The sequence below is a fragment of the Pipistrellus kuhlii genome, unplaced genomic scaffold, assembly GCF_014108245.1.
Source record: "Pipistrellus kuhlii isolate mPipKuh1 unplaced genomic scaffold, mPipKuh1.p scaffold_m20_p_38, whole genome shotgun sequence".
NCBI classification, from domain to species: Eukaryota; Metazoa; Chordata; class Mammalia; order Chiroptera; family Vespertilionidae; genus Pipistrellus; species Pipistrellus kuhlii.
In genome coordinates, this window is record NW_023425538.1 from 3,451,580 (window position 1) to 3,474,247 (window position 22,668).

Genomic DNA, 22,668 nt, shown 5'->3' on the forward strand with positions numbered 1-22,668 from the left:
TTTCATCATTGATGCTTCTATCTCCTTCCCTCTTCCTCTCTGAGATCAATAAAAAATATATATTTTTTAAAAACATGTTTACACAAAAATCTATATACAAATGTTCATAGCAGCATTATTCAAAACAGCCAAAAAAGTGGAAATAGTCCAAATGTTTATAAATTAATGGATTAAAAAATGTAATATCTAGCCAAAACCGGTTTGGCTCAGTGGTAGAGCGTCTGTCTGCGGACTGAAGGGTCCCGGGTTCGATTCCGGTCAAGGGCATGTACCTTGGTTGCTGCAAGAGGCAGCTGGTCGATGTTTCTCTCTCATCGACGTTTCTAGCTCTCTGTCTCTCTCCCTTCCTCTCTGTAAAAAACCAATTTAAAAAAATGTAATATCTATACAGTTGAATATTATTCAGCTCTAAAAAGGAAATATTGATAGATGCTATAACATGGATGAACCTTGAAAATGTATGCTTAGTGGTTAGAGCTTCAGCCCTAGGTCTGAAGGGCCATGGATTCCATTCCAAGTCAAGGTTTCAATTCTCTGTCAAGGTTCATGTACCTGGGTTACAGGTTGGTCCAAGGCATATGTAGGTGTCAACTAAGGGATGTGTTTTTTTCACATGGATGTTCCCTCTCTATTCCTCTCTTTCTCCCCCCTCTCCCCTCTCTTCCTTCCACTCTCTCTAAAAGCAATGGAAAAAGAAATATCCTATACTGAAGATTAACAAAAACAAACAAACATGCTAAGTGAAAGAAGCCAGACATAAAAGGCTACATATTATACTGCCTGAAATGAGCAAAGTCATAGGGACAGAATGTAGATTAGTGGTCTCCAGAGTCTGGAGGGGTGGGGTACAGGGTTTCTTTTTGAGGCGATGAAAATGTTCTAGAATTAGTGGTGATGGTTGCACAAGTTTGTGAATACACTATAATTATTGGCTTGTACATTTTAAATGATGAATTTTATGGCAGGTGAATTATTTCTTAATTTTTTAATGAAAACACACACACACATGCTTATTTGAGCACTTACTACCCGTGTTTCCCCGAAAATAAGACATCCTCCGAAAATAAGACCTAGCACATGGAAAGACATCCCCTGAAAGTAAGACCTAGTGCAACTTTGGGAGAAAAAAATTAATATAAGACACTGTCTTATTTTCGGGGAAACAGGGTATGTGCTGGGTGGGGCACTGGCAATTGTTGTGACTCCTTTAGGGCTCCCAGGGTTTGGTGGTGCCACTACATGATAAAGTTAGAAAAGGGGAAACTGAGGTTCACACAGAATGAGCCCGCTCGAGCTGCAAACACTCACCTCTCCTTTGCAGGAGTAGTTGATCTTCAGGTAGTAGGGGAAGCCCAGGTATTTCTGCAAGGAGAGGTTGGGCAAATGTCCAGAGCCCAATCGGATGCACTTCCAGGACCTCTCCCACTCACCTGACCCCAACCCCCTCACCTCCTTCCGGTGGATAGGCGCGTCCACCAGAACGCCAAACAAACTGTCCACTGTGTCCAGGGGCTCTTGCTCAAAGAAGCGGTCACTCCCATGGTTCTTGCCTATCGTATCGAACTTGTTCAGGACAACCTGCCAGGTGCACTCCTGGTTACCTTCGACAGCCCACAGCCTCCACGGCGACAACAGCACCGCCGTGAGCGCCCACAGGACTCGAAGTCTCGGCCACGAAGGGCCAGCAGGGTTCATCACGGAGCAGCGCGCAGCTGGAACCTGGAGAATGCGGGGGTCCACACCCGCTAGCAAGACTGCGCTCCGGGCCCCCTTCTGAGATCCCACCTCTGTCCTTGCTTCGCCCAGCGCCTTCCTGCATTAGGCCCCACCTGCTCCTGGCCCCGGCCCTGCTCCGGGTTTGCTCCATCTGCTCACCTCTCCCGCAGCCTTGCGCCACCTTGTTTCTGGCTCTACCCCTGCCCTGCACCGCTCTGCTTCTCACTTTGGCTGCGTCCACCTATCTTCCCCAGGCCTGCTCCTCCCCCGATCTCGCACCTGCACCTCGCCTCACCCCACTTCTTGGCCCGCCTGCCCACTTCTTTTTGTATCGCCCTTTCTCCTGTGCGAATCTAGACTGCGTCCGGATCCTGCGCCTAGCTCGCCCCTCTCCCGGTCCTGGACCTTCTCCACGCCCGCGCCAGCCGCCCCGGCCCCCTGCCCTGTTTCTCATCCAGGGCTCGCTTCCCGGTTGCCTTTGCTCCCCGCTCCTCGGCCCGCCCCCTACGGACGCCCTCTTTCCCCCCGGTCCCGCCCCGACACGCAGCTTCCCGAGCCCGCCCCCCGCCCCCTTAGAGGCCGTCTTCCGCTCCCTTCGGCCCCGCACCTCAGCTTCATTCCACCGCGGGGCTGTCTCCTCCATCTTCACCTCGCCGAACCCGACCCCTTTCCGTCTCACCGCTCTGCTCACCCCTTTCCATGCACCCCTTTCCATGCTCTGTCTACATGGGCTCCCGCCCGCCTCTTCTCGCCCTCTTCCCCGCATCTCCCCGCTCCGCACGGTCCCTCTGCTCGCCTCCCTCCCTAGGACGGCGCCAGGCACCTCTCTTTCCTCCCCACCCGACGTACCAGTCACTTCGGTAAAACCGGCCAACCGCCACTCGGCCGCCCGGGACCGCTCGCTCTGCCCGCACTTCCTCAACTGCCTGCGCCGCCCGGGCCGCGCGGCGGTCTCCACGGCAACACGCACCGCACAGGAGGCGGCGCGGGGACCCGCCCGCAGAGGGCGCCGGGACAGTTTGTGACACCTGCGCTCGCGTCTGCCCCATCAGTCTTTTGTGTTAAAAATGCTACGCCTCAAAAAGTTTGGTCTCCGCCGAAACCGGTTTGGATCAGTGGATTGAGCGTCGGTCTGCGGACTGAAAGGTCCCGGGTTCAATTCCGGCCAGGGGCATGTACATTGGTTGCGGGCACACCCCAATGGGGGTGTGTGCAGGAGGCAGCTGGTCAATGTTTCTCTTTCATCAGTGTTTCTAGCTCTCTATCTCTCTCCGTTCCTCTCTGTAAAAAATCCAATAAAATATATATTTTTTTAAAAAAAAGTTTGGTTTCCTTGAGGGAATTAATCAGACTGCAGTTCACTCTCCTCAACAAAACAGACCATCGTGTAGTTATTGTGGAAAGTCAATAAGGTGACACCTGAAGAGTGCCTGGCGCAAGTAAATATTCAGGTTGACAATTTCCATTTATAGCCTGATGCCTAACAAGGATTCAGTCCATGACTTTTTAAAATCCTCACCTGAGGATGCTTTATTATTATTATTATTATTATTATTATTACTTGAGGCCCCTTGCATGGGGTCCACCCACCCACCCCCAATTGGGGTGGCTGGCGGTCGGGGGCCGGGAAGATGGTGGTTGTACTGGTCACCTCTCCCAGACACCCGACTGATGGTCCAGACCGTGAGCAGTTTTCCTCCTGATCACTCATCATTTAGGTTCCTGGTCTATGAAGACTGGAGAGCGTTTACTTACTTAGAATCCTGATGGGGACGGGGGGCGGGGGAAGGGAGGGAGGCGCCACCCTCTATAGGCCCACTGGTTTGCAGTTCGTGTCATAGCCACTGGTCACTCTGCTGTTCAGTCACTTGGCTTATATACAATATATTTATATAAATTATTATTAACTTGAGAGAGAGAGGAGACATCCATATTAGAGAGAACCATGAGTTGGTTGCCTCCCTTAGGCGATCTCACTGGGAGCAAATCCAAAACCTAGGCATGTGCCCTGACTTGGAATTTAACCTGCACCCTTTTGATGCATAGAAGATGCTCCAACCAACTGAGCTACTAGGCAGACCATTACTTTTTGATGAACTGCAGAGCTGACTTTATGCTAAACCAGTAGTTTTCCAACTTAGCATGTATTAGACTTGCGGGAAGAACTTGTTCAAATAGGTTGTTGGGATCCACCTCCTGTGTTTTTTATTCAGTAAGTCTGAGGTTGTTACAGAAGACTGGAGAAAAACCAAGCAATGCTTAGAGAAAGGGGAATTACATTTTATTATAATTACTAGAGGCCCAGTGCACTGTGTGTGTGTGTGTGGGGGGGGGTCCCCTCAGCCCAGCCTGCACCCTCTCCAATCTGGGACCCCTCTCACAACCCAGGACTACTGGCTCCTAACTGCTCACCTGCCTGCCAGCCTGATCACTCCCTAACCACTCCCCTGCCAGCCTGATCAATGCCTAACTGTTCCCCTGCTGGCCTGGTACCCGCTAAAAGCCCACCCTCCATTGCAAGCCTGGACAATTGCCCTCCCTTGCCAACCTGATCACCCACAACTGTTCTTCCCTGCCAGCCATCTTGTGGTGGTCATCTTGTGACCAGAGGGGGGCAATAGTAAATGTGCATATTACCTCTTTATTGTATAGGATGCGCAGGCCTATAAAAATGTGTCTTTCAAATTCTGAACCCCCAACATGGAGGAAACTTTCCCTATTTGTACTTTTTTCAACTCTTTATCTTCCAAATTTGGAATGAGATTTCAGGACCTTCTGAGAAAAGTCCTATGTGCTGGGAAGGAGTCATGAGACCATATCTCAACACCTGGCCTAGCACCAGCACTGGCAACTCTATGTGGAATAGTTTATGGTCTCTCTGGAATGGGAGTAGTCTTATTTGCCTTATTATTTAAGCAAGCAAGCATTTACACAAGCCAAAATAGCAGGGTTAAAAAATTTTTTAAATATATTTTATTGATTTTTTACAGAGAGGAAGAGAGAGGGAGAGTTAGAAACATCGATGAGATCGATCAGCTGCCTCCTGCACACCTCCTACTGGGGATGTGCCCGCAATCAAGGTACATGCCCTTGACCGGAATCAAACCCGGAACCTTTCAGTCCGCAGGCCAATGCTCTATCCACTGAGCCAAACCGGTTTTGGCAGCAGGGTTAAAATTTCAAAGAGCAGTTATTATATAAGATGGAGGTTACAGTGGTGCCTCACACAACGAACTTAATTCGTTCCAGGAGCAAGTTTGTTATGCGAAAAGTTCGTTATGTGAAACGCATTTTCCCATAACAATACATGTTAAAAAAAATAATTAGTTCTGTAGCATAAAATATGCTAAGATGACATAAAAAAAGATAAATTTTTTGTTATTATTTTTATTTAGATACATATAAAAACATAATTTTTTTTTAAAAAAAACACATTTTTTAAATTTTAAGACAGACTAAGTAGAGTCTACTGAATCTTGCACATCTTCATCCATTTTCTGCTTTTTGGCCGATGGTTTCATGAAAAACCTGTCCAAAGTCGTTTGTTTTTCTCTTTTCTCCAACATCTGCCGGAAATAACGGACAAGAGTATCGGAGTAAAGATCGTTGATCCTGTTTGCTTCAGCTGAATCCGGATAGTGGGCATTGGTAAACTCCTGAACTGCTTTCCATTTGACCAGGATGTTCTTGATGTCAGCAGTTGGGATTGGTTGGTTGTTTGATTGTTGCTCCTCGTTATCAGATGACGCTTGCCTTTGAGCATTGTCCTGTTGCTGGACCAGAAGTGCTTGGAGCTCTTCAGTTGTCAGCTCTTCTTCGTGTTCCTCAATAAGCTCCTCTACATCCTCTTCCTCTACCTCTAATTCCAACCTTTGGGCCACTGTGATGATGTCCTTCACCACTTCTGTGTCATCAACTACGTACTGCTTCTTCCTGGGTCCACGAAGGCACAAGCATCTTCCAAGCAGAAATGAGGGTCCTTTGTGACACTTCTTCCCAGGCCTTCTGTATAAGTCGTATTGCCATAAGGACATCAAATTTCTCCTTCCAAAACTTTCGGACAGTCATATTGTCTCCACCAAACTCGCATTCTTCAAACACCTTATTAAAGAGGGCTCTAGTGTAGAGTTTTTTAAAGTTCGCAATAACTTGCTGATCCATTGGCTGAAGAATGGATGTGGTGTTTGGTGGCAAATACTGCACCTTCATAAAAGGATAATTTTCCTGCAATATTTCCTCCAGGTCTTTTGGGTGAGAAGGGGCATTGTCAAGTATCAGAAGGGCTTTGAGCGGCAGTTCTTTTTCCAGCAAGAATTTCTTCACGGCAGGAGCAAAGGTTTCCAGAATCCATTCGTTGAAGATAACTTGGGTCACCCAGGCTTTTTGATTGGACTTCCAATGGACGGGCAGTTTGGACTTAATAACGTTATTTTTCTTGAAAATTCTTGGATTTTCAGAGTGATAAACCAATAGAGGTTTGATCTTGAGGTCTCCGCTGGCATTAGACGAAAACATAAGGGTAAGTCTGTCCTTCATGGCTTTGTGTCCTGGCAATTTCTTCTCCTCTTTTGTAATGAAGGTTCTGCTCGGCATTCTTTTCCAGAAAAGACCCGTTTCATCGGCATTGAACACTTGTTGTGGGCAGTATCCTTTATCCTTAATACATTTTTGAAAGTTAATAGAGAACTTTTCTGCTTCTTTCTTGTCAGCACTGCCAGCCTCACCATGCATAGTAACGCTGTGGATTCCACACCTTTTCTTAAATCTAAAAAACCACCCCCTGCTGGCTTTGAATTCTTCTTCATTATCTTGATTGCTGCTACTTCCAGGGACATTTTTCTTTAGATCGTCATAAATTCTCTTGGCTTTGTGACAGATAATATCTTGGGTTGTTACGTCACCTTTCACCTGCCTGTCCTTAATCCAAATCACTAATAGCCTCTCCATTTCCTCGTGGATTGAAGACCTATGTTTTTCATGAAATAGTTTTGATACTCCTTTGGCTACTTTGGCTGATTTGATTGCATCCTTATTTGTCAAAATGGTGAAAATGGTGGTCTTGCTGAGGCCAAACTCTTTGACGAGGTCACACTGTTTTACCCCACATTCAGTCCTTCTAATTATTTCCTGTTTCATTTCAACAGAAATCACCTTCCTGCTTTTTTTAGAAGCCATGATATAAAAAAAATATTGAGCTTAACTTAAAAGGACGACTGCCGTGATACGTGCGTGATTTAATTCGTAATGAAGAACGATTGCCGCGATATGTGCTTAAGTTAAGCGCAGTGACTAACGACTGCCTGCAGTGCCTGCGCGGAAGGATGCAATACATCGGCAGCGATCGTGGAAGCTCGGGCAAAGCGGTCGTGGAAGCTCGGGCGACTTCGTTGTGTGAAACGAAGTTCGTTGTATGAATCATGAAATGAAGTTCGTTGTGTGCAGCGTTCGCTGTGCGAGGCGTTCTTTATGTGAGGCACCACTGTATTATGCTTCAAGGTGGGGTCTGAAAATGTGTACTTCAACTAAGTTTCCAGGTGTGGAAGCAGGAAAATACAATTTCCTCCCATAAGCTCTTCTAGCTGGTCTGATGATTAGATTAATATGAGATAGGTCATTAGAAAAACATATCACAAGTTTATTTCAGATGTACATGCTGCGGTGCCATAAAACAGCAGACCCAAAGAGGCTTGGGGCAGTTGAAGTTTATATGCCATTCTGGAGCTAAAGAGAGGAGGGGGGAGGGAGGTTGTGGTTTGCCACCTCTGAGGCAGAAAGGAAATTCACATGGATATATTGTAGAAAAGCAGATGTTCCGTAGCCTTGTTTAACAATGGGACACAGACAGGACTCTGGTCAATTAAGCCTTTCCAGGTGCCCACCTGCTCTCACACCTGCTTCCTATTGAATTGTAGTTATCTTTGACAATAGCTCCCGTCAGGAGCAGCTCCTCTATCTCTTGTTAAAAATAACCAGCTTGAGCCAAAATCGGTTTGGCTCAGTGGATAGAGCATCTGCCTGTGGACTGAAAGGTCCCAGGTTTGATTCTGGTCAAGGGCATGTACATTGGTTGTGGGCACAGCCCCAGTAGGGGGTGTGCAGGAGACAGCTGATTGATGTTCCTCTCTCATCGATGTTTCTAACTCTCTATTCCTCTCCCTTCTTCTCTGTAAAAAATCAATAAAAATATATTTTAAAAAAATAAAAATAACCGGCTTGAAATAATCAGCATCTCCAAAGGCATGCCTTTCAGTGTAAACTTCGGCCCCTCCCAGGTGATGCTGGTTCTGACGGTTTGGGACCCGCACCTGGGGAGCCTGTGCTCTAAGACCTTTCGTGACTCCCTGGGTCTTTGGGGAAACCTCCAAAGTTGGTTTTCAGAACCCTGCCTGTTGGCCTTCCTATCTAGCTCTTCTCTTTTTCTCCCTATAGGTGTATGTAGCCCACAGCCTAGTTACATAGAGCAGCTTGAATTCCTGGATGAGGCATGCTCTTTCTCCAGACTGCACATGCTGTAGCACCTTCTGGACACTTTTCTCCACTTTGTCGGTGACTGAACACTTTCCATCCCTGGGGCAAGTCTCTATCTCTCCCCTGACCACACCGGAGCATGACCATCTGGGAATCGGTCTTTGTTTCCCACAAAATCACAGACTTCAAGGTGTCAGGGCCTAGGGCTTTCTGTCACTGTTGTTCCCAATTATGTCCAACACAGAACATGAGTGCTATGTAAATAATCAGTTGATGTATGTGTAGGCTCCTGCCCCTAGTCCACCCACAGGCCAGGGGAGACTTCACCTGAGAGAGGAAACTCAGCAGCTGTGTACCTGAGCCCTTCTAGATTCCCGAGCAGAATCGGAGAGACTAGAGTCTTCTCATGGTACCTCAGCTCAGATATACAGCCCCATGGGGGGAGAGGGGGTCTCTGTGAGACCTTGATACAAAGGTACACCCTGCAACATCCTTTATGCCAGAAACTGCCAACCACCACGTGTCCATTAAGGAGACCTTGGAATAATTTATAGGATGTGTATCCTAGAGGAGGCACTGCAGAAATTAGAAAGGAATTAAGACCTGCTTGGGTGTCTCTGGGATGACTGGGTTGGTGAAAGAAAGAAATCAAGGTGCAGAAATGAGAATATTAGAAAAAGTGTATAAAATTTTATATAACATATAAAAAAGCAAAGTGCAGAAATTATGATTAGCTAACATTTTAATGAATACCAGATGCTGTTCTAAAAGTTTTACGGATATTAAATTGCTTAATTCTCTAACAAGCCCATGAGGTAGGTGCCATTATCCTCCCATTTTACAGATTGGCAAACTCAGGCACAGGGAGGCAAAATCACCTGCCCTGATTGGGAGTGGTAGAGTTCTGATTTCTATGCAGGGACTCTGCCTCCAGAATCTGTAATGGTAAACAATCACCTTGCCACACTAGGTACCATTTGTGTAGAGTCAAAGACACTGGCACACATGTATATTCCTGGTATTTGTCTGAGAAATCAGTCAACACAGCCTGAGTGCTGGAGACTTTCCACCATACACTCTTTTGCACCTTTTGAATTTTTAGCATGCACCTTTAAAAAAAAATTTTTTTTTATTGATTTCAGGGAGGAAGGGAGAGGGGGAATAGAGATAGAAATATCAATGAAGAGTATCATTGACCTGCTGCCTCCTGCATGCCCCCTACTGGGGTCGAGCCTGCAACCTGGGCATGTGCCCTTGACTGGAATTGAATCCAGGACCCTTCAGTCCACATGCCGAAGCTCTACCCACTGAGCCAAACCAGCTAAGGCGGCATGCACCATTTTTAAAAAAATATATTTTATTGATTTTTTACAGAGAGGAAGGGAGAGAGATAGAGACCTAGAAACGTCAATGAGAGAAACATCGACTGGCTGCCTCTTGCACACCCCCTACAGGGGGGGTGTGCCCGCAACCAACGTACATGCCCCTGACAGGAATCGAACCTGGGACCTTTCAGTCCGCAGACCGACGCTCTACCACTGAGCCAAACCGGTTTCAACGGCATGCACCATTTTTTAAAATGTCTTCAACTGAATAGGGTCTGGTTTCTTTTTTGAGAAGGGGAGAAACAACTGCCTCCCCAGCCAGCTGCTGATTAGCACGGTGAGGAGACAGAAGACTGGGAGGCTGAGAAAGAGCTCGACAGCAGGTGTTTCTGAACTCTCATGGGACAAGGTGACAAATCAAAACCTTGCTCAAACCCATTTTGCACTTCCTGTGTGACCTTGGACAAATTATTTGACCTCTCTGGGCTTCTTTTCCTCAACTATAAAATGTAGTGAGAATGTACCTAATAGTTGATAAGAGGAGTAAATAAATTATTTTTAAAAATAAGAGGAGTAAATAAATCAAGGGCTTGAAGCAGTGCCTAGCTCATAGTAAATCCTATATGTATTTTCTATTACTATTATTAAAACAATCTTGTGTGCCTTTTTAGCATGATTTGACAATGTTGACTTCTTCCTTCCTAAAATACTCTCATTCTCTTACCAATACTCCCACCCACCTGGTTTTCCTACTCCTCTCTGGATCTCTTTTCCTGTCTTCTTTGTAAGCTCTTCTCTCGAATAAGGATATTGGTTGAAGCGACACTGCTCATCATAGGGGCCTTTACTTAGAAGAAGAAGCCTCCTTTTGGCATATTTAGCCTTGAACTTCAGACCCTATTTGTGTCTACCCGGCCAGCCAGGCTTCCCTTATGTAGGTCCCAACCTGTAGAATTGTACATGATGGCCTGGGCTGATTTGTTAATTAATATCCATCCATCCTCCCACTCTTCTGCCTTTCCAATAGAAGCCCAATATCATTCAAGTATTCACCAGCCTCCAGGCTGAAACCTTACCCCCGGACTCAGTTCTGGGGAACAGGAGGCATCCTGAAGAATCTAAACTAATCCTGAATTCCTCAGGCCAATGATTGGCTCAGGATGGGCACGTGAGGCAATTCTGGCCAATGATATTAAAGAGGAAGTCTGCTGGGAGGCTTCAGGAAAAGATTTTCTTGCTTCCAGAAACAGCATGGAAAAAGATGTCCCTCTCTTCTTGTACTAAAAATGATCACATCTGGTTGTGATGCCTGAACCTGCAGCAGCCACTTTGGGGCGATCAGGGGAGTCCATGTGGGAGCCAAACATTCAGCTGAGGGTGGCAGAGCAGAGAGGGAACCTGGGGTCCAAGACCCTCCTGGTGCTGTCACTGCATCATGCCTAAAGCTCTCCCCAACTCTGGTGATGTGCACTATACACTCATCTCATTGTTTCACCTCGTGCCAGTCTGGGTTTTGTTACCCGCTGCCCAAATCTTACTTTGCTGATATAAAATATAAATATCCTTAGGCTGATTTCTCAAGACTGGTCTTCTCTTCACTCCTACCTCATGGATTGGTTCCTGCATCTGTCTCCAGCATCAACCACTTTGAGCCCCGGCCCCAGGGGCTCTGTGGCCTCCTGATATCCTCCCTTGGGTGTCTTTGGCCCTCACACTCACCATGTTCCAAACTAGCCTCAGCATCTTCCCTCAAACCCGCTCTTTCTCCAAGGCCCCCATCTCAAGTGCAGCTGATCATCCCTTGCACCTTTCCATGGCCTTGTTCCGCACCCCAAGTCTATAAGGCCTATGGCCTGTCCACTTGGCCTTCTGAGCATCCCTCCACCTGGACCCCCTCCCTTCCCCGGGCACCCAGTCTTTGTCTCCCCCTCTCATCTACATCCACAGAAAAGCTGGGGATTTCTGACCCTGTTCTGGTAGAACCCTGACATGATTCTCTAGTGTCCTCAAGAAAGAAGCTGCTTCCCAAGCTGATCATTTAAAAACACTTGAGTGGGGCCATGTCAGCCACGCCACTATTCTTCCCCCATTCACTCCACACTCGTCCCAGAAGCTGATGTCTAACATGCTCTCCTACCTCCAGGCCTTTGCATACATGGTTCCTTCTGTCTGGAATGCCCTTCCCATTTGTCTACTATCAAGGCCTGGCTCAGATCCCATTCCTTGTCAGCTTCATAGGGCTTGGAAGAGGTAACAGCTCAGTGGAAGGCCTTTGGCAGTGAGTGCTATTGTTGATGTTTCATTTTGGCGGGGGTGGGGGTGAGGGAATAAAACCGATTACTTCCTTGTGTCTAAAACAAGAAACCTCCCCTCCCATGCCTGTTTCCTCATCTCTGGAGAGAGGATAATATTTTCTCATGTAAATTACCCAGAACAGGGCCTAGCCAAAGCATCACAGAATAACATGGTAGGCTCTATGAAGTCATCTTGTGAAGCACTATTATTATTACTGCCATTTTGCAGATGAGGGACCTGAGACGCACAGGGGAAGTGACTGCCGGAGGAGATGGGCAGTATGCAGTGGAGTTGGGATTGAGCCCAAGCAGGCTTGCTCCAAAGCTCACAGAATATGCACTTAGTGCTCCACAGTGGGGACAGCTGTTACAGCAGTGCTGTGGCTAAGAACACTAAGTGCCTTCTGTGGCATTCGGATCCTGTTTCCTGCTGAGGAAGACTCTAGGAACCAGGCCTTCCCCAGGGCTCTCTGCATGGGTCTTGTTCCCTGGAGACACATGAGGAAAATCAGTTACACCTTCTTCTCTTGACTACTCGTATTTCAGGGATGAGCTCAGTTGTCCCTTCCTCCAGGAAGTTCTCTCTGACCTTCCAAGTTGTATTGGGTGCATTCTATGTTTTCTCTATCACAACGCTGACTACTCTGCCTCTGCTATTAAAGTCCTGTCAGTTCTGGGCTCACTGTGTGGGGACGTCTGTCTGTTACTAGACTGTGAGCCCCAGGAGAGCAGGGCCCAGCTACATCACTAACAATACCCAACAGAGAAGAGTTTGGGATGAATTAATATACAGGGTGGGGCAAAAGTAGGTTTATAGTTGTGAGTACACAAAACAGTTTATTCTTGTTTGTATTATTTTCCATATGAACAACTGTAAACCTGCTTTTGCACCAACCCCACCTCTGTGTTCTTTCCACGATAAGGAAATGAAGGCTCAGAAAGGACTGTCACTTTCCCAAAGTGTAGTGACTGATCTAGTGCCTGAAATGAGAGCCCAGAGCCTGGTAGAACTGTAGATGGTGAGTTGTTGAGAGAAGCAGATGGAGTAAAAATGTAAGAAAAAAAGAGATGTTGAGAGGGAAAGATAGAGGCGATGAGAAAGCCGAAGAGGCACCGAATGTGGGGGGAGATCAGGGAAGGAGCCAAAACAAAGCAATGCAGGTGCTTGGGGAGCCCAGGACAGGTACGACAAAGGATGGACAGCTGTGGCAGTGCTCTCAGGAGCACTGGCATGTGCCCACAATGGCCTAGTATGTCAGCTCCAGTCACATGGTCCCTCAGCCGCAGGCTAGGTCCATCCAGCTTCAAGGGTGCCCCAGCTACCTGGGGATGGAGGCGTAGTTGGCGTGGGAGCTGGTGGCGAGTTGCTGGTGAGGTTCTGACTGGGAACCCAGAATGTCCACCCGATCATCCTCATCCTCATGGAAGCCGGCAGGGAGACGACTGGGCAGCAGGATGAGCTCTGTGAGGCCATGAAGGTCAGACACATGCCGGACAGTCTGCAGCACTAAAACCATGGCGATCAGACCCAGGAAGAGGTAGGCTGCAAAGACGGCAGAGGGGCCATGGGTGAACTCAGAACCTAGGCAGGCCCCAGGAGCTACTGGACCCCAAGGGTGGGGCTGTGACCCTCAACTCCCCCCTCGGACAGTCCAGGCTCCCCTCATACCCTCTGCAACAAGGCTGTGCCCTGGGTCCTGAGCCAGCCACCCCACTCACCTGTGACCAGCACCTTGTAGAGGGCCCGGTAGGGCTGGCCGGGGGCTTCACCGGGCACATAGTCACCCAGGCCAATGGTGGACAAAGAGATGAAGCAGAAGTAGAAGGCATCCAAGAAGCTCCAGGTCTCCTCTAGGTGGGCAAAGATTGCGGCGGGCACCAGGAAGCAGGTGGTCACCAGGATTCCCAGCAGAACCACCAGGTGCCAGCGGGCCACCCGCCGGGAGTCCCAGCCCCAGCGCATGCTCAGCCAGGACAAGGGTGCATGGGTCAGCAGCAGTGACAGGCGCTGGGCTGAGGCAGTCAGTAGCAACATGGTGACCGGCACGCCCAGGAGTGCAAAGACAATGGAGAAGGCCTTGCCCGCATCAGTCAGTGGTGTCGTGTACCCATAGCCTGTGGAAGTAACGGGGAAATCCTTCTGCCCACTTGGCACCTACTTGGGATCTGTGGCCATCCTAAGCCAAGACCTCATATTACCCTTGAACTTGCCCCCCACTCTTTAATTTCTGGTCATCCTTGACTTCCTTATCACTCACACCCACTTTCTGTCAGTGAATCCCATTGCCTCAAATTTCAAATAAATCCCAAGTCCATCTACTTCACCCCACTCCACCTCCATGTCTACTCTGTAGTCTCCTCCCAGGCCTCCCACCTCCACTTCCACCTTTGCCCCACAGTCTGAACCCCACACACAGCCAGAGGGGCACTGTGAATACCAGTGTTAAGTCATGTCCCTCCCCTGCTCAGAGTCTCCCAGTGGCTCCATCCCACTCAGGAGGAAGGGCAGCATCCTCATCATGACCCTGAGGCCCCACACAAACCAGCGGGGAAATGCACTCCCACCTCAGGGCCTTTGCACTGTCTGCTCTTTCCCTGTGGAACACCCTTCTTTCCAGTTTCCACAGGGCTCCCTTCCTCTCCAGGTCTTTGTTCAAACATCACCCTCTCAGCCAGGCCTTCCCTGACCACCTTTATTGTGTTATTGTAATCCTCACCTGAGGATATTTTCCCATTGATTTATTTAGAGAGAGTGGAAGGGAGAGCCATCTATGTGAAAGAGACTCATCCATTAGTTGCCTCCTGAATGTGCCCCTATGGGGGCTGGTGGAGTCTGCAACAAGGTATGTGCCTTCAATCTGTGGGCCGATGCTCTATCCACTGAGTCAAACCAACTAGGTCTGACCACCTTATTTTAAATTGTTACACTTTCTCACCCAACTTTTTTGGTTTGTTTTCATAGCACTTTACACTGTCTAGCAAACTACATGATTTACTTATTTGGCTACTCTGTCTCCCCCTTTCGGGTGCCATCTCAGGAGGGCAGGGGCTTCTGTTTGCTTTGTTCAGTGCCATAGTCCTGGTTCTGGCACAGAGTGGGCACTCAGTCAATAGTTGAAATAATAATTAAAGGGTGCAGGCTCCAGTCTGGCTCCCTCTACTCTAAAATGGGTGTGACAGGCCCAGTGACCTCCTGGAGGGCCGTGAGAAACAGGACCACAGGACTGTGGATATGAGTTCAGCAAACAGAAACATGATACAGGGGAATTCAGATGTAGGTGAGACTGGCTCACTGTGGCAATGTATAATTTAAAATATCATTATTTCCCAAATAAAGCAAACCAAAAGGTCAGAGATATGACGGGGGTGGTAAGAGGCCTGGTTAATGTTGAAGTAAAATGATTTTAGCCCAAAAGACTGCAGATCCAGTTCCTGTGATAAAAAATATCATGTGGACTTGTGTAGATGAACACATCTCCCATACAAAGGGATCTGATTTTTATATGCTCAAAAAACTGAGAGCAAGGGATGGAAGAGATTCTTATACACTCATGTTCATAGCAGCATTCGTCACAGCTGAATGTCTATAGATGGATGAATGGGTAAACAAAATGTACATATATACAATAGGGTTATGATTAATAACCCTAACCCTAACCCTAATATTATCCAGCCTTATGAAGGAAGGAAACTCTGACACATGCTACAATACAACATGGATAAACCTTGAGGATATTATGCTAAATGAAAAAAGCTAGTCGAAGAAAGACAAATACTGTATGATTCCACTTATATGAAGTATTTAGATTAGTCAAAATCCTAGACACAGTAGAACCGTGGTTGCAGGAGCTGGGGAGAGGGCACATGGGGAGTTGGTGTTTAAGGGTAGAGTTTCAGTTTTGCAAGATGAAAATTGTCTGGAGATGAATGGTGGTAACGATTGCACAACAAAGTAAATGTACCTAATATCCCTGAAGTGTACACTTAAAATGGTAAAGATGGTAACTTTTATGTGTATTTTACCATAATAAAAAATTGGGAAAAAATAAAAGACTCTCTGGCTTCCACTGCACAGGTGGCCATGTGTAATGAAGACATTCCCTCTTTAATGGGGTTTCTCCATTAAAACCTTTGAATTAATGAGGATTGGAGCCATAAATGAAAAAATCTCAAATAGTTGCATAAATAAGATGCAGCTAGGTGTAACTGGAATAATATCTGACCAATAAGTCATACAAGAAAGAAGCAAACAAGTTCCAAGAAGTGTCCTTAAGGAGAGGGAGGTGCCACCCTAGCAAGTTGCTCAGTGGTTAGAGTGTCGGTCGTGGACTGAAGGATTTCGGGCTTGATTCTGGTCAAGGGTGAATGTGTGGGCAATTGGTCAATTGGTCAATGTTTCTTTCTGTCTGGCTCCTTCCCTCCCTCCTCCAGGGTGAGGATTAACAACAACAAAAGAAAGCACACACACACACACACACACACACACACACACACACACACGAGAGGGAGATGCCTTCTTTCTCCTTCCTTCCTGCTGGCTGGAACACTGACAGAAAAGCAGGAGCCGAGCAGCCACTTGGACCATGACGTGACCTTAGGATGGAGAATTATGGAGGAGTTCTGACCATGCAGCATCATTCCAGAAATAAATTTTCATTTTATTTACACAACTATTATTTGAGGTTTCTCATTTATGGCTCCAAACCTCATTAATACAAAGGTTTTAATGGAGAAACCTCAGCAGTCAGCTAAAATGACAGATTTGCAAATAGCCTAAATGAGTCTTAACTTGCTACCTCAAAGAGCAAAGTTCAAATCAGTTTTTTGCCATTTATTCCCTACATGACCTTGGCCAAGTGACTTTCCTCAGAGTCCTGCAAAAATGGGCTTATAAAAAATGTCTTCCACCTTGCCAGGGTAGATTGCATAGCATCTAGCAAGACATAAAAAGAATTACGGGCATGCTAGCTTCCAGGCTGCTGACCCCTCCATCCCGGCCTCAACTGGAGCAAGGCTGCCTGGATCAATTCCAGGCCCCAGGCCTTTCTCAGAGGGCTTGGGCCTGACAAGATCAGAGGTACTGTGGAAGAAGTCTCTCTGAAAGACGTTTGGATTTCATTTCTCAGACACATTCAGAGCTCCAGGCTTTCCCACCAATAACCAAGGCACCGAAAACCTGTTATTATCCCCTGCCCTTCAAACTGACAGACTTCCTCCTGATCAAACTTACTTAGGCTCCTCTCCACAGGCCATTTTAGCAAGAACCCTGTCAGTTTAGGGAGAATTCCTCCTTTTGATATCTGATCACATTCCTTATTCTCCACCTTTGAGAGCTGAGGTCTTGGCCTTTTGCAGCAATCCCATTAAGCCAGTAAACGAGAATCCCGTCTCTTAATATACTTTCCTGTCCACTGATGCCCTCACTCTGCAGCTGTCTTTGTTATATTCAGAATTGAGTTCAGTCTCTCTCCCTTATTGCAACAACTTACCATTTTTAACAAGTGTCTGAGTAATTTTTCATTTCAGTATACACATATCACTCCTCTTCATGCAGGCTTAAGGGGTAGTGCAGTGTATTGGTTAAGAGCATGGGGCTCTGAGGCCTGATTGCCTTGGTTCAAATTTCTACTCTACACCTTCCTAGTTGTGTGACCTCAGACAAGTTGTCCAACTTCTCTGGGCCTCAGTTTCTATTGCTAAAAAAATAGGGCCAGGCCCTAACTGGTTTGGCTCAGTGGATAGAGCATCGGCCTGTGGACTCAAGGGTTCCAGGTTCAATTCTGGTCAAGGGCATGTACCTTGGTTTCAGCCACATCTCCAGTGGGAGGTGTGCAGGAGGCAGCTGATCGATGTTTCTCTCTCATCGATGTTTCCAAGTCTCTATCCCTCTCCTTTTTGCTCCACAAAAAAAATCAATAAAATATATATATATTTAAAAATAGGACCCATGTGGCTCAGTAGTTAAGGGGCTACTCATAAACCAGGAGGTCAGGGTTTAATTCCAGTTGGGGCAGGTGCGTGGGTTGCAGGCTCGGCCCCCCACCAAGGGACTGTGTGGGAAATGGCCAGTTGGTGATTCTCTCTCATCATTGATGTCTTTCTCTCTCCCACTCTCTTCCTCTCTCTGCAATCAATAAAAATACAGTGTATTTATTTTTAAAAATAGGACCACTAATGGTACCTGCTTTACAAGGCTGTTGTGCTGATTGAGTTAAAGCCCATACGTGGCAACTCCTCTATTAGGTTTTGTTATTACTGTGGAGTGGGGAGTGCTATTATTCCCATTTTACAGATGTGGGAGGACACTGAGACCTAGAGCTGAGCAGTGGGCTGAGCAGAAATCCAAACCCAGGCTGTGCATGCCTTGAATTTGGCTTCTTCATCTGTCCTTCTTGGGACAACTTCTCAGAAACCAGGATCTGGGAGGAGGTTGATGGAGACACTCATGTGACCCAGTGAAGCCCAGGAGCAGGTCAGGCAGGCCCAGCCAGTGGAACAGAGTGTAAGAGGAGCATCCAACCCTGCTGACCATGGACTTGGTTTGCTGGTCCACACGATGGGGCACCAAAGGCAAAGGCCACCTGCTACTGCAGGCAGGGAGGAGTTAGGAGTCTGCTAGGCCTTCCCCAGGCCCCCCTTCCCCCAAGCAAAATTCCAAGAAAAGAGGAAGATGGAGCTTTGGGGAGGGGGTGTGAAAGGATCAGCAGAGCCTTGACAACAGGGATTTCCCAGGTCTGCAAGTGCTGAGGTGGGAGGGATGTCCAGGGTAGGGCTAAGGGGAGAGGGTTAGTCTGACCTGAGGAGGTTGGTTTCTGGTTTGAAATGGATCCTGGGCCAGAGGAAAGGTTGCAGGCCCCAGTGGGGGCATTTTCTGGATTACAAATGGGACTGGAAGGGGATTATGAGCCCGAGGACACCTGAGAGGACATGATGAAGGCAGACAATGTTAAGGGGATGATAGATCAGGGTGGGTCTCTCCAGTCCAAGGGTAGAAAGTGGTAATCGTTTTGACTAGACATGACTAGACATGGGGAGGGGTCTGGACTCCAGGGGGCCTGGTGCATCCTTGTTGGAGCGGAGAATTTCAGGTCCAAAGCAGGCTGTGGCATTGTCAGAGTAAACAGGGAGTTCCCAGCTATGGGTCTAGAGATTGGAGTGTTCCCAAGAGCCTAGGAGATTCCCTTTCTTGGGAAATCCAGGTTGAACAGGGGTAGCAGGTGCAGAGAGCAGAATTTCTGGGCTGGTATCGTGTGTGTGTGTGTGTGTGTGTGTGTGTGTGTGTGTGTGTGTGTGTGTGGTGGGGATTCTGCTGTCAATGACAGGGTGTGTGGAGGGCACTGGGGTCCCTGATAAAAGGTCTAAGTGGTTATGGGGCTTTTGCTGAGAGTGTCAAGGGTCTAGAGCACATGTGTCAAACACAAGGCCCGCGGGCCAAATCCGTCCCGCCAGGCCTTGCAATGTGGCCCGCACCGCGCTGTCATCACTGCACTCCGCTGCGTTTCCATCACAATGACAGTTTATGACTGTTCAGTAAACCATTCCGCCCGCGATTTAGGCTGGATTTTAGATTTTGGCCCCTTCTCTGATTGAGTTCGACACCCCTAGTCTAGAGAGTGATGAGTCTCAACTAGGGGTTCTCCCTATGGGGAGACCCTGGTTTGGAAAGCAGTAGGGGTTTCGCTGGAGACAGTTTTGAGATTGGAGGGAAGGAAGTCCTGGTCGGGGGGGCTTCTGGGGATAATCTAGCTCCCTCCCACGGTGGTTCCCTCTCATGGATCCATAGCTAGGGGCTGCTAAAATGGAACTCGAGGTCCAGAGAAAACCAGTATCTCTCTTGGGAGAAAACTGCATTGAGGGCTCCCCAATAGAAGGGAGATGTCAAGATGGAGTGGAATGTGGAGGAGTCAGAGCTTACCTGCTGGGAAGTGTGCGTGTGAGGGAGGACAGGGCCAGAGGAGGGGCCCTCTCAGAGGGAGGCCCCAGTCCTGGCTGAGGGCGCTCTACTGGCAGTAAGGTCTTTTGTGATGGCACTCTGAGGGATCTGGAGATTCAGGGTTCTCTCTGGGCACCAGAGTCAGGAGAAGATGGGACAGGGCTTCCCAAAAGGCTCCAGGAAAGATCTGTCTGGTCAGCCAGGAGACACTGCTTGAGGGGAGGGCATTCTGATACCAGAGAGAAGGGCAAAAGTCTTTGGAGTCCAGAGAGGGTGAGGGTCTCAAGCCCAGGGTCCCAGGACCTCTCTGGAGGTTTCTGAGTGTAGTCCTAGGCCCAGAGGGGCGGGGAAGGGCCAGGTCTCCAAGGGGTAAGGCAGAGGAACAATGTCCCAGACGCTCCCTGGCAGGAACTGAGTCCAGCCCTCATCCTGGAAAACTGGGTGTTTTCCTCTGGGAGAGGCTTGGATGGGGTCTTCCCGAGGGAGGCAGATCCAACGACTGTGGACCCCGAGTTCTCTTCGAGGGGTTGGAGGGGATCCTAGGCCCAGAACGGACTGGAGTGATCCACTGGGACAAGGTTATCTCCTGAGCTCCGGAGTGCCCCTGGGTGGGTTCTCGCTGGCTTGGGGATTGGGGCGGCGCTCACCTACCCACGGTGGTGACCAGTGTGCTGGCAAAGAAGAGAGCAGAGGCAAAGTCCCAGGCCGGGTCCGAGGCGTTGGCAGGCCCCGAAGCGTTGGCCAGCGCTGCGCGCCCCAGCCGGCCGGCCGCCAGCACTCGCTCCACGAAGGCGTCCAGCGCGGGGGCGGCCAGGCACGGGCTGCGCCGCAGCAGCTGCTCCCGCAGCACCTCCAGCTCCGCGCGGAGCGCAGCCTCGTGGGGCCCCTCCAGCCGCGCCACCAGCAGCGCGCCCAGCCCCAGGTACGCGGCGTAGGCGGCCAGGGCGCCCGCCAGGAGCGCGCCCCGCTGCATGGCACCTCCCGCTCCCTCCGAGCCCCGCCGCCCGCCGCCCGCCGCCCGCCGCCCGCCGCCCGGCTCCCCCAGAGCCCCGCCGCCCCGCTGACGTGGCCCCCGGCTCCTGATGGCCGAGCTCCAGCTTTAGTTCCGGGAGCTCGAAGCACGGCCTCCAGCTCCCCAAAGAGGAACCGGAGGAGAAGGGTGGGGCAGGAGAGGGAGGAGAAGCGCCCCGCCTCCGGGAAACTGAGGCACGCCCACCGCCAGGTGTTAACACCGGCTGGGCGGTGCTCAGCACTCCGGGACGGAGAAAGGGGGCCTTCTGCCCTTCCTTCGTTCCTTCCCTCTCTGCGTCCCAGGCGTCTTGATTCCTTCAGTCAGAAAGACTCCGAACTCTCTTTTCTGCTCAAGGACCGAGAAGTCGCGCCCCATCTCCTCCGGGCCATCTTGCTGGGCTACAAAGATTGTGCTTTTCATCAGGGTGTATGGCTGAGGGCACAAGGTTATAAACTGGCATCCAGCCCTCGTTCCATTAGCCACGTCGTGCGCTCTGGAGTGGGGTTCGTCCGCTGGTGGGGAAGCCTGTCTAAGTCACAAGGAAGGACACCTCAGGGGCAGGCGTCCCCGTGCCCTCACAGACAGAACCGGGGTGCTTAGCTCTTCACCAAACCTTTGCCCAGTGCCCACTCTGTGCCCGGCCCTTTGCTGAGTGATCCTGGGAAACAGCAGTAGCCAAGACAGTTCTGGAACCTGCCTTCAGGGGGCTCCCAGCACTTCCACAGAGTGCCAGCCCAGAAAGAAGCTCGGGCAGAGTGGCCAAGGCTGGGATGGAGGATGCCCAAAGGCCTGTGTGGCCCAGAGGAGGCGACTACCGCAGCTTTTGAAAAATCAAGAGCTTCTGGAGGAAAAACATATCTGAAGTGAGAGAAAGGATGAACAGGAAAGAGCCAGGGTCTCTTTTCCAAGCAGAATCACAGATCCACACCTTCACTGAAGGGAGATCTTTGTTTCCCTGCTCCCTCTGTACATTTCTCCACACCCCCCTCTCTGACGGCCTTCGAGAGGGCAGCCCCAGATCCTGACCACAGCTGACTGGCCGAGGATGGGGCTCAGGAACCAGTTCAGACACACCCAGATGGTTCTATTAATAAAACTGTGGCAGCTCTTGGGAAAGAACCCAATTAGGGCTTGGAACAACAGCAACAGTAGGGGCCAGTGATCAAAGGCTTCAGTATGTCAGGCCCTGTGGACACATAAGCTTGTATCTCAACCCTCCTCTATTATTCATTAAACAGATGAGAGAAATTTTAGGCTTAACAATTGAGTAGTCACAAAACTGGTAAGGTGTGACCATGTGAACATAAGGTAACACAAAGCTAAAATACTTGCTTACTAATAAAAGTATTCAGAGGATGAGAAAATAGTGATGGAGCCCAACGTTCAGAAGAGGAAAGGGGACACCTCATAAAGAAAGCCCGTGACTAAGCCAGCACTCATAACCGAGAGACTAGAACAGTCCTCAAGGTCCCAGAAAAGGCAATGTCTTGGAAGGAAAGGGAAAGCCACACTGATAGTCACTTGCTGACATTCTTCCGGAGTGCTATCATTGCCCGGAAGTCACTTCTACCATTATCTTTGCCTGAGATAAGTGGAGGAAAGTGTGGGACAGAAAGTAGGGGGAAGAGGGGGAAGGGCGGGGAGAAAGGGGGAGACCGGCCGGAAACCGGTTTGGCTCAGTGGTAGAGCGGCGGTCTGCGGACTGAAAGGTCCCAGGTTCGATTCCGGTCAGGGGCATGTACGTTGGTTGCGGGTATATCCCTGATAGGGGGTGTGCAGGAGGCAGCTGGTCGATGTTTCAATCGACGTTTCTAGCTCTCTATCTCTCTCCCTTCCTCTCTGTAAAAAATCAATAAAATATATTAAATAAAAAAAAAGCAAGAAAAAAAAGCAAGGGGGAGACCGAATGAGATACATGGG

The 22,668-nt window shown here is 49.0% G+C and overlaps 2 protein-coding genes across 3 annotated transcripts in view; both read right to left on the reverse strand.

Annotated features, from left to right (window-relative positions):
* CATSPERG (cation channel sperm associated auxiliary subunit gamma) overlaps positions 1–2,471 on the reverse strand; it is a 48,541-nt gene extending 46,070 nt beyond the window's left edge. The window contains exons 1-3 of the mRNA XM_045570920.1: positions 2,324–2,471; positions 1,450–1,719; positions 1,309–1,362 (exon numbers count right to left, since the gene is read on the reverse strand). Coding sequence (XP_045426876.1) covers positions 1,309–1,362; positions 1,450–1,719; positions 2,324–2,431 — 432 coding nt within the window. The 5' untranslated portion in view covers positions 2,432–2,471. The remainder of the gene's footprint in view (positions 1–1,308; positions 1,363–1,449; positions 1,720–2,323) is intronic.
* A 10,391-nt stretch (positions 2,472–12,862) lies between these two features.
* KCNK6 (potassium two pore domain channel subfamily K member 6) lies at positions 12,863–21,518 on the reverse strand. Of its 2 annotated transcripts, XM_036408306.2 has the most exons (4): positions 20,769–21,518; positions 20,388–20,724; positions 13,523–13,918; positions 12,863–13,346 (listed from the first exon to the last, which is right to left on the reverse strand). In XM_036408306.2, exons 2-4 carry the CDS (start codon positions 20,707–20,709, stop codon positions 13,123–13,125), a joined length of 942 nt encoding a protein of 313 aa, XP_036264199.1. In that variant the 5' UTR covers positions 20,710–20,724; positions 20,769–21,518; the 3' UTR covers positions 12,863–13,122. The 2 variants fall into 2 exon arrangements, with proteins under 2 accessions (XP_036264199.1, XP_045426877.1); XM_045570921.1 differs by lacking the exon at positions 20,769–21,518 and having other exon boundaries at positions 20,388–20,758.
* Positions 21,519–22,668: the final 1,150 nt, after the last annotated feature.